The 12092-nt window shown below is 43.5% G+C and overlaps 1 protein-coding gene across 2 annotated transcripts in view; it reads left to right on the forward strand.

Moving 5' to 3' along the window:
• LOC124262121 (ubiquinone biosynthesis protein COQ9, mitochondrial-like) overlaps positions 1 to 12092 on the forward strand; it is a 74936-nt gene that overhangs the window by 43407 nt on the left and 19437 nt on the right. For both annotated transcript variants that reach the window (XM_046696597.1, XM_046696606.1), the window contains exons 6-7: positions 371 to 475; positions 1603 to 1758. In XM_046696597.1, coding sequence (XP_046552553.1) covers positions 371 to 475; positions 1603 to 1758 — 261 coding nt within the window. The remainder of the gene's footprint in view (positions 1 to 370; positions 476 to 1602; positions 1759 to 12092) is intronic.

Raw genomic sequence — 12092 nt, forward strand, 5'->3', positions numbered from 1 at the left:
AAGATTTGTAGGATATCAACATATAAGTTGTATTATGTCATTTTGGTAACAGCTGACCTTGCCATATGCAGTTGTATTTTGCCACTTCCAGAAAAACTCATGTCTAATGTGTTTCAGGTGAAGGTGATATGATATTTATCTTATGTTTCCAAAATAACATCCTGAATTGTGAGATTATTGAGTGTATTTTCTTCTATTAACCTTTAGTCAACTTTTTATTTTATTTATTCTTATACATTTTCTTCCATCTCTCTCATTAGCATTTTCCATGTTTGCATTGCATGATATATGTGCTATGAGGGATCTATAACCAGAGTCAAACTACAATGGCAGCTGTTCATCGTTGATTACATATGTATTCCTGCTGTAGGCTCTGGCTATTCAAGCTCTACCCCAGAATGCAAAGGAGTCCTGGTCTAACCTAGCCACTCTCACCGATGACATTTGGTATCATGTTGGAGATAGGTCAACAGATGTAAGGACTATTGTTTGTTTCTAACTCTTACTCTTTCTTCACCATCACATGCTTTTTGTGAAAGGTAATCCATGAGAGATAACGGGTGGTCAGAATGTCCTGTTTACGGACTGTTTTAGTGTTAGTACCTAGACTGCCATCTTACATAGAAGGCTGCAGGCTGAACCTACATGCCCAAGCTCTTTGACACTGTAGTTCACCTGACACCTTGCCTCCTGTCTGACACTGTAGTTCACCTGACACCATGTCTCCTGTCTGACACTGTAGTTCACCTGACATCATGTCTCCTGTCTGACACTGTAGTTCACCTGACACCATTTGTCCTCTCTGACACTGTAGTTCACCTGGCACCATTTCTCCTGTCTGACACTGTAGTTCACCTGACACCATGTCTCCTGTCTGACACTGTAGTTCACCTGACACCATTTGTCCTGACACTGTAGTTCACCTGACACCATTTGTCCTGACACTGTAGTTCACCTGACGACATTTGTCCTGTCTGACACTGTAGTTCACCTGACACCATGCCTCCTGTCTGACACTGTAGTTCACCTGACACCATGTCTCCTGTCTGACACTGTAGTTCACCTGACACCATGCCTCCTGTCTGACACTGTCTGACACTATGTAGTTCACCTGACACCATTTGTCCTGACACTGTAGTTCACCTGACACCATTTGTCCTGACACTGTAGTTCACCTGACGACATTTGTCCTGTCTGACACTGTAGTTCACCTGACACCTTGCCTCCTGTCTGACACTGTAGTTCACCTGACACCATTTCTCCTGTCTGACACTGTAGTTCACCTGACACCATGCCTCCTGTCTGACACTGTAGTTTACCTGACACCATTTCTCCTGTCTGACACTGTAGTTCACCTGACACCATGCCTCCTGTCTGACACTGTAGTTCACCTGACACCATTTGTCCTGTCTGACACTGTAGTTTACCTGACACCATGCCTCCTGTCTGACACTGTAGTTCACCTGACACCATTTGTCCTGTCTGACACTGTAGTTCACCTGACACCATTTGTCCTGTCTGACACTGTAGTTCACCTGACACCATTTGTCCTGTCTGACACTGTAGTTTACCTGACACCATTTCTCCTGTCTGACACTGTAGTTTAATTGGTACACAAAACGGGCATCCCTGGCAGCAGTGTACAAGGCCACAGAGATCTTCATGATCCAAGATCGGTCTGAGGATTACACAGATACTTGGACCTTCCTGGACAGACGCCTGAATAACGTCGCAGCCTTTGGCAAAACAGTAAAAAATGTGAGTCATCTGTCATTTCTTTTCACTCATCATAAAGGCATAGCTAAAAGTATGAAAAGATCAGATCTTATTACCAAAACTTGTTTATGTTGTATGTCGGTGTAGTTCAGATAGTGAAAGTGTTGTTGTATATAGGTGTAGTGCAGATAGTGAAAGTGTTGTTGAATGTAGGTGTAGTTCAGATAGTGAAAGTGTTGTTGTATGTAGTTGTAGTGCAGTTTGTGAAAGTGGTGTTGTATGTAGGTGTAGTGCAGATAGTGAAAGTGTTGTTGTATATAAGTGTAGTGCAGATAGTGAAAGTGTTGTTGTATATAGGTGTAGTGCAGATAGTGAAAGTGTTGTTGTATGTAGGTGTAGTGCAGATAGTGAAAGTGGTGTTGTATGTAGGTGTAGTGCAGATAGTGAAAGTGGTGTTGTATGTAGGTGTAGTGCAGATAGTGAAAGTGTTGTATGTAAGTGTAGTGCAGATAGGCGAAAGCGTTGTTGTAAAGTGGTGTTGTATGTAGGTGTAGTGCAGATGCAGTGAAAGTGTTGTTGTATGTAGGTGTAGTGCAGTGTGAAAGTGTTGTTGTATGTAGGTGTAGTGCAGATAGTGAAAGTGTTGTTGTATGTAGGTGTAGTGCAGATAGTGTTGTTGTATGTAGGTGTAGTGCAGATGTAAAGTAGTGTTGCAGATAGTGAAAGTGTTGTTGTATGTAGGTGTAGTGCAGATAGTGAAAGTGGTGTTGTATGTAGGTGTAGTGCAGATAGTGAAAGTGTTGTTGTATGGTGTAGTGCAGATAGTGAAAGTGGTGTTGTATGTAGGTGTAGTGCAGATAGTGAAAGTGTTGTTGTATGAAGGTGTAGTGCAGATAGTGAAAGTGGTGTTGTATGTAGGTGTAGTGCAGATAGTGAAAGTGTTGTTGTATGTAGGTGTAGTGCAGATAGTGAAAGTGCTGTTGTATGTCGGTGTAGTGCAGATAGTGAAAGTGGTGTTGTATGTAGGTGTTGCATGTAGGTGTAGTGCAGATAGTGAAAGTGTTGTTGTATGTTAGTGTAGTGCAGATAGTGAAAGTGGTGTTGTATGTAGGTGTAGTGCAGATAGTGAAAGTGTTGTTGTATGTAGGTGTTGTTGTATGTGGTGTAGTGCAGATGAGTAGTGAAAGTGTTGTTGTATGTAGGTGTAGTGCAGATAGTGAAAGTGTTGTTGTATGTAGGTGTAGTGCAGATAGTGAAAGTGTTGTTGTATGTAGGTGTAGTGCAGATAGTGAAAGTGTTGTTGTATGTAGGTGTAGTGCAGATAGTGAAAGTGGTGTTGTATGTAGGTGTATGTATGTAGGTGTAGTGCAGATAGTGAAAGTGTTGTTGTATGTAGGTGTAGTGCAGATAGTGAAAGTGTTGTTGTATGTAGGTGTAGTGCAGATGAAAGTGTTGTTGTATGTAAGTGTAGTGCAGATAGTGAAAGTGTTGTTGTATGTAGGTGTAGTGCAGATAGTGAAAGTGTTGTTGTATGTAGGTGTAGTGCAGATAGTGAAAGTGGTGTTGTATGTAGGTGTAGTGCAGATAGTGAAAGTGTTGTTGTATGTAATGTAGGTGTAGTGCAGATAGTGAAAGTGGTGTTGTATGTAGGTGTAGTGCAGATAGTGAAAGTGTTGTTGTATGTAGGTGTAGTGCAGATAGTGAAAGTGTTGTTGTATGTAGGTGTAGTGCAGATAGTGAAAGTGTTGTTGTATGTAGGTGTAGTGCAGATAGTGAAAGTGTTGTTGTATGTAGGTGTAGTGCAGTTTGTGTTGTTATATAGATGTAGTGCTGTAAAAGTCTAATTTCCATCCTTCCATTTCAAGCCTACTATTCTGAAAAAATATTTGTGAACAGATAGAAATTGTCAAGTCAAGAATAGTTTACAGAATCATTTGCCTCAGCCATTGCCTGTTGAATATGCATTGAAATTATTCAAAAGGTTATAATAAGACATATATTACATAAGTGGTTAAAAGTGTTAAATCAACTGGTTATTCATAGTTTATTCTACCTCAAAAAAATATCTTATTGCAATGCCTTTCTATTTTGAAAGGCATGACCCTATATTGAGTTTCATTTTCTTGCAGTGCACAGTCATACTTGATACTGTGTAGTCTCACTAGTCTGTATACTTGTTATCATTATAAGAGCAAAATGCAACAGTAATTAGTATCTTTAATATGGTGTTAAAATTCATAGCTTTCGGCCGTGGGAGCCGTGCCAATCTACATTTATCAGTGGGTTACACAAAGTCTGTGGTCTAGACTACCAGTTGTCCTACTTCCATTTTGATGGAAGCTGCAGTTTCTGAGTGGGTTAGGCAGATGACTTTGTGTGCTGGCAATTAGGTGCCTGACTCTGAGGGTGTGGGTCAGAATCCAGGATGGGACTCAACCCAACAAAAGTACTAGAAACTGTACTTTACTGAGAGAGAGAAATCCCAAATATAACATATGTTACATTATCTCCTCTGCTTCTGTATCACCTCCCTGGCTCTCTAATGCATTGTACAGCTGCTTCATCTGTTGTTGATACACACTCACAGCCTCTGTTTCCTCAAAATACCTTTTCGACTTTGTTATTGGCACTTCCGATCCAGTCTACATTGCAGCTCCCGCCTGTATCATCCTATCCTAAAGCCTTGCACCCCAGGATCATCGATCCCTTCACAGCCAGTGTTCCTGCCTAAGGTGACTTCAGCGTTCTTTTTCAGAAGAAGTCCTCCTTGGGGTACATATAGGCATAAAATGTCCATTTAAAAATTCTACGACAGTTGTAACCATATTTTCAATAAAATACATGTATTTACAAAACAAAAAACTCGTTTTTGTCTTGTGAGACCACCCCTACAGGACGCCTCAGCGCCGCCTACAGCCAAGAGCAGGTAACTCTCGCCATCTACCTCGTAGCTCACTTTTCCTGCTGTTGTTCCATCGGAAAAACGTGAGTGGTGTCCGTTTTTTATGTGACGATGACTGAAAAAGAAACTCAATCTGTATGTATGGTTCTTTTCTTTACGCACGGGCTTTAGATGAAGTTCATAGGTTGATTTTCTCATTCATCTTTTTTGTTGTAACTTTGCCGTGGGTTTGCTGATCCTAGCCATGTGGCAGGCAGGATGGCGTACCACCCGGTTGTGGCTTCTTTTCTACATGCGCTTGGTAAAGAGCTTGTAGTTCGGAGTTCATATATTATGCCTGCATTTTATTTGGCAGGCTTGCCTAAATTCTATCTTTTTCAGTAAATTTGTGGTAAGTCATGGTTGGGTAAATTTGATTGCGTGTTCGTTTCGTATCACTCTCAACTTTACTCTTTTTGTGTGTATATGCAGGGTTTGGCTAAGCCTCGTTTCTGTTTTGCATTGTATGTTTAGTATTTAACTGGCTGTAGTATTTAACTGTAACTGTAGCATTTAAATACAGCCTGTGCGTTATATTTATGTGTTACTTTTTCTTGTGTATTCATATATGTTTTTTGACTGCTGCTCAGTCCCCACTAGTAACACTGGTATGGTTCTGTTTGTTGCAGTTTAGACCCTGTGTCGTGCAAAATTACTTTGCCGCCACAGGATAGGCATGAAGTGTGCCTACGTTGCTTGGCCGACGCAGCTCTGACAATCAAGGTTGTGACAACTTCTAAGGCTCTGCCTGCTACACATTCTACCCCCACTGCACCTTTATGCTTGGATGTAATATCAGATTTGTTGCAGCAACAGATGTCATCGGTGAGGTCGTTAGTCTCGGACGCGATGTCCGGTTTCCGTAACGATATCCGCGTCTGCCTGGGGTCTAGTGATAACGCCGGTGCATCTGTCGGGGGTCCTCCCAACCCGAGCCTGGGCTCCGGTGTGGGACATGCCTCCGGGGGTGCGCCTAACCCGAGTTCTGGCTCGGGGGCGGCCTCTCCTTGGACAATGTGTTCAGCTCGAGCCTAGGCTCTGGGGCCGGCTCTCAGCCTGGGCCCGTCCCCACCGGTACTGTCCTGATGTCTGGTCGGTACCACAGTCATGGGTCCACCGCAGGTACCGACGCTGCTGGTAACCCTGTCTTGGCAGGCACTTCCCACCCCTCTCGGTTTCGAGCCAGGGGTCGGTCGAGCTGGGCACCTCGGCCCTTATTTATCCTCTTTCACTCTCCTTGGCTCACTCTTCCGACCCTTCAGAACTTTCTCTGGAAACAGAGAGTTTGCTTCTGGAGGATCGTGATGAGGAAGCCATGGAGGAGGAGTAGGGTAGGGAGGGGTCGGGAGAGACTAACTTCTTGCTCAGCTCATCCCTGCGTCAGTGTCGGGAGCGTGATAGCTTCAGTCCTGTCGCAGGTGGTCTTCCAGTCAGATGACCCCGACCCTGCTGAGTTTCGCCACCATGGTGAGGCGTTTGCTCCATCTCGGGCGCCCCAGACACGTCTCCACATACTCCAATCTCTGCTTGCAGAAGTGGTCAACCCCCTCTTTCTTGGTACTCGTTCCCGTTTCGATCTCCCTGAGCTCGATAGGTGGTACCTAATGGGGGAGGAAGGGCTCTACAGCCCACCAGTCGTAGATGATTGCATCAGTCGCCCTGGGTGGGTCTTCAGGGCACTCGTTAGCTTCACCTAACAGGGTTGCTGACTGCCGCCAATCGCCGCTAATGCCCAAGCACTGAAATCGGCGTACCGGTCATTCGAAGAGCCGTTCAGTCGCTTAAGGTAGTTATCCACTCAGCGTATCTCTCGGCTCTGCAGAGGCAGCTGGTGGATGTGGACTGGGTGGTGGATGATTTCTCATTGGTACCTGCTATGCTGTAACATTGGAGGTACGAATGCTATGAGAAAAGATACGAGATCTTAGGCCTACGAGAGCTTTGTGAAACGGGGCCCTGTACTGTTACCCTTTCGACCGGACCTACTATCCCAGAACGGAGAGCCCCACCCGAATCCCAGGATTCAATGGGTAGTTTGGCCACTGTCAGGAATTGCCTCCATTCCTGCACCAGTCGCAGACACAATTCTGGCTTCGCGGAGAGTACAAACATTCAGTATGAGGATAGATGGGCCTGCTATGTGTGTTGGTGTGGAAATAGAGGGATCAAGGTAGCCGCGTCTACCGTTCAAGGCTACTCCACGGCAATCTCTGCATTCCACACACCTGCCGACGGTGTCATATTAGGACAACACCCTCTGGTGCAGCGTTTCTTAGCAGGCGTGGACAGAATTCGTCCGACTGTCCGGTGGACTAGTCCCCCATGGGACTTGCCAATCGTTTTTGATTGGATGTCCAGTCCTTGCTTTTTTAATCTGTCGGCTCTCTCCCTCCAGCTGTTAACGTGGAAGGCAGCCTTTCTTGTGGCGGTAACGACATTCATGCAATGTCAGCCGATCCTGAGCTAACCGTTTTCCATAAGGATGGGGTCAGCATTAGGTTGCCAGATTCTTACCATCCTAAGATCGCAGGCGCCTTTCATGTAACGGCACCTATTGAGCTTCCAGCTTTCACTCAGCCTCCATCGTCCGGTACCACTCTTCAACGTGCTCACGTCTTAGATGTCCATAAGACACTTAAGGCTTATCTCAAACGAACAGCTTCAATCCGTGAGGATAAACAGCTGTTCTGCTGTTATGGCAGTGGTAAGGCTGGCCTTCCGGCGAACAAGCAGACCATTTGTATGAGCTATATCCATAAGGGTTTAACTCCTCCTGACGGTTTAAAGGCTCATTCAGTTAGGGAAGTGGCTACTTCTACGGCTTACGCAGCGGCACTGCCCATTGAGGAGATCTGCTCCGCGGCTATATGGAGCCGACCGAGTACGTTCATCCGTCATTACCAACTGGACAAACATTCACGTGAGCATGCTTGGATTGGCCAGTCAGTTCTCCACAGTGGGCAGATGTCACTCTCTAGCTGAATGAGCTTTCGAGTTACGTCAATTTTGCACATAAAGGTGTCGGGTTTTATCGTCCTCCCTTCAGTTTAGTGGTGATGGCACTCTTGGTGATTGTATTGCCTATTGTATGGACTTTCTAGCATTGTTTACGCTTACCTACCCCCTTTTACCTCTCGCCACAGTTAGCTGGTTCGGGTAATTAAGGCGGGGTTTCATTGTGGCATATTCCCATTCATTCATTTCCATTATAATGGTTGGGAGGGTGGGGTTTATGTCGAGGCTGTTTTCAGCCAATCAGAATATAGGCCTAGGCCCCCTATTCCCTGCCCTAGCCATGCCCCCGCCTGATTGACATCAGCAGTCAGCTGACTAGGTAAGTGTGTTTTTTCTATTTCCGTATCGGTTGTAGAGTTCACTCCACCACGAGTTTAGTTGTTGCCAGACAGAATGACCACTCCCGTCTTAGTTATCTTTGGGAGTCTGTCTTATGCTTATATGTACCCCAAGGAGGACTTCTTCTAAAAAAGAATCGTACAAACCTGTAGAGGTTCTTGATTCTTTGAAGAAAGACCTCCTTGGGGTACAGCCACCCACATCCCCTCTTTCTGTCTGATACGTTCAGCATGAAAAGTGAGGTACGAGGTAGACGGCGAGAGTTACCTGCTCTTGGCTGTAGGGGCTCTGAGGTGTCCTGTAGGGGTGGTCTCACAAGACAAAAACTAGTTTTTTGTTTTGTAAATATTTTATTGAAAATATGGTTACAACTATCGTAGAATTTTTAAATGGACATTTTATGCCAATATATACCCCAAGGAGGACTTTCTTCAAAGAATCAAGAACCTCTACAGGATGTACGAGTTTTGATGCATGTCTCTCATTCATTGATCCCTCTTCAACAGATCCTTACAGGCTTGTTGCACTTTCAAAAGATCGCTCAGGCAATCAGACTAATGCTCGGAGATGCTCCTGTGTTCCATCTCCAAGTTTTCTCCACCAACTCAACAGCTTTTGGAGTTGCCATCACCTCTTGTAAATGATATCTCTAGAGTAGTAATACTAGTATTGAGAGTATCAACACAGTGTCTATGCTGAAATGGGTAGTGTAGAAACTGAGACTGTCAAGGAGCATCTCTTTGGCTGATTTGTACTGTTTCTTTTTCGCCAAAGATCGGAAAATGACCATGATCAAATTACCTCCTTGACCATTATTGATCAACAATCAGCTTTCCTAGATGCAGGTTTCAAGGCACTCAACAGAGTCTTGGATGGACATCAACGGTGAAATTCTCCTTGGAAAGCACTTATGTCCATTGGTTTGCTGCTACCATCACATTGCCTCCCCATGCTGGTTGAGGATCGTGACTTGAATCATCTGGATCAGTGATCTGTAGGACGTTACTTGCTATTAGGGGCGGTGGGGTAGCCTAATGGTTAAAGCGTTGGCTCGTCACGCCGAAGACCCGGGTTCGAATCCCCACATGGGTACAATGTGTGAAGCCCATTTCTGGTGTTCCCCGCCGTGATGTTGCTGGAATATTGCTAAAAGCGGCGTAAAAACCAAACTCAGTCAGTACTTGCTATTAATCCCATCCTTTCCCCCACAGCGATGTCAGTGGCTCATGCTTCTATACACGATCAAGCACACATCAGCACTCATACACGATCAATTCCATTATATTCAAGATAAGATTACACACTTCCTGGGTTGTGAGATGGCCATTGAACAAGAAGGTCCTTTGAATCATTCATCTGGGACACGACAAGTTGGAACTATTCAGACCGCATCGGTCAAGTCCATATCTCTTTAATGAAGTCATCTGTGATATGTCATTGAATTTGAATGGGAGGCACAGTCTCGGTAGAACTTCTTAAACTGCAGTTTCTGAAGGTGCAGGGCTCACAGTGACTAACACACTGTACACACTGACTAACCCTGACCTGCATGATTCCTTTTTTGAGGTTACAAATCGTGTTCCGAGCATCAACCCAGATCATCCTCCACCAGGTAGAGGTCTGTTACATTTGGCAAGACCACGGAGGGGAGGGATAGAGCGAGTTCAGCTGATCCATCCAAGCAATGACTTTTTGATACAATCATTCTGCTCCCAGTCATGACAATCTCAGACTTGCCTGTAGGTGGAAGACTTGGTGTTTATGCCCACAATTGGACTATACTGGATGACCACTTCATTGCCACCACGCTTCTGCAAGGATATCGTCTGCCACTGTTACAATCACCACCCCTGATGGTCGACCCTACATAGTATCCTCAGGGTCATATATTGATTTATCGTATGGCCACACTATAGTGGAATCGTCCTGACCTACTTATTTTCTTGGAAGTAGACAATTTATTCAATGCAACAGTTTGAAATGGCGGGCCATGAGCCAGTGTTTACATTTGAAATGGTGGACGAAGTGTTTTGGCGAAGGTGGAAAAAATATTTGACTGACTTTCGAATTCGATATTATCATCATTTAAACATTGAATTATCCAGCGAGACATCTGTTTCATTGATTTCCGACACCATTTTCTGGTCCCAATGACACTATCAGGCTATACAATCTGACATCTTCTCCCCATATTGGACTAAAATAGCCAATCAACTTGTCAATGGCCATTTGACAGATTAACATCTTGTTACTGGCAATCTCTTTGGTCCCAGCACTTGTCATCTTTAAACATTGGGAGGTAATTAGCAGTGTGAGAACGCCTCCCCATATTGGACTAAAATAGCCATACCTTTGTTTTTAACATCCTGTTACAAGCTGAGTGGCCAATGCGAGGACCTAGGTATTTTTTGCCAAGCATAGGATGAATGGGCTTTTTCATGAAAGTGTGATTATGATTGTGGTTGTAGTACATGTATGTATATTGTACTGAAGATGATAAATCCAATGATACATACATGTACATGTAAATACAGTAAATTTGTGTTTTTCCCTTTATTTACCAAGAAAATAACTATTATGCATTAATTTCATGATATAAGTCAGTTACAATGTATGGTGCTGTTTGAAAAGTATTCAAACAAGGAGACATTGAATTATCCGACACTTTGTATAATCCGACATTTTTTCCTGGTCCCAGTGAGTGTCGGATTATACAGAGTCCACTGTATACCATTACCAGGTAGGAAAATGTTTACGAACATTTTGCTGCACAAATAGGGATAGATAGGGATGTATTTTTACAAGGTTTTCTGATTTATATGTTAGATACTGTTTGTTTATGTTTGGGGCTGTGTATTGTAATTGAGTTTGAATATTTTTATAATAGAAAGGTAATAATTATGATAGTGAGGTTCCCTAATAATTGTGGAGGAGAAATCGTATAATTGTATTTTGTCAAATTTTAATAAATGTTTTATCAGCATTTCCATCACGTCGGTTTTGTTGATATTAGCCATGTTGGTGGCCAAGCTGAAGTAGTGTGGCAGTGATGTATACTTGCGCAGTGAAGCGCCGTGAAATCAGATGTATTGTCAATCCAAAATTGATACCGTCTGAATTTATTGATTGACCAATCAAATTCGAGCATTTCACGTAGCCATGGTAGAATAATGTTTCTTATCATCATGATTTGTACGTTAACTCATGACTGCCCACTTCCTGGGAGTTTGTGTTAAGTATCTCTGAGAGGTTTTCATAAAGCCACCCATCACATGTGCACTTACGACCGATGCTCAGAGGATGATAAAAAAAATTGATGAGATTGAAAAATTGAAAATCTTAACCATAAATGGCATATCTATAATAGTTATCCTGTCTCACTTGATTAATTCATGCCCAACCAACCATGTTCCAAGACAATAGGAAAACTACAACTGGTGAGACACATAATGAACCAGGGCAGGCCGCATGCTCTGCGGGAGCTTCTAATGATCACTTCATTCCAGGTTGTTTCCACTCCACTGTCAAAAGTAGAAGAGAAAGTGCACCATATGAGATAGGATTAGTATTAAGAATATACAACCTATAGTTAATATTTTCAATTTTGTCAGTGTGAGGTTATTTTCATTTTCTGGTAGGACAGATCCTCTGCCATGGTAGTCATTTTTGAGACGCCATCTCACTAGATACAGCATTTTCATTACCAGAGAAACAACTCATCTTCTGCATTAAAAGTAGGCTTGAAACAAGGTTTGATATTCTTCAAGAAGATGCAGTTAGAGCTCCTGCGCAGTGAGAAAAGGTGCTGCTGAAGGTCCTGTGTAGTGAATATGTTGCTGCATGGAGAGGTTTAGTTAGTGAAGATGTTGCTGCATGGAAAGGTTTAGTTAGTGAAGATGTTGCTGCATGGAGAGGTGTAGTTAGTGAAGATGTTGCTGCATGGAGAGGTGTAGTTAGTGAAGATGTTGCTGCATGGAGAGGTGTAGTTAGTGAAGATGTTGCTGCATGGAGAGGTGTAGTTAGTGAAGATGTTGCTGCATGGAGAGGTGTAGTTAGTGAAGATGTTGCTGCATGGAGAGGT

The sequence above is a fragment of the Haliotis rubra genome, unplaced genomic scaffold (assembly GCF_003918875.1).
Source record: "Haliotis rubra isolate DU_JTF1 unplaced genomic scaffold, ASM391887v1 Scf12, whole genome shotgun sequence".
Classification (NCBI taxonomy): Eukaryota; Metazoa; Mollusca; class Gastropoda; order Lepetellida; family Haliotidae; genus Haliotis; species Haliotis rubra.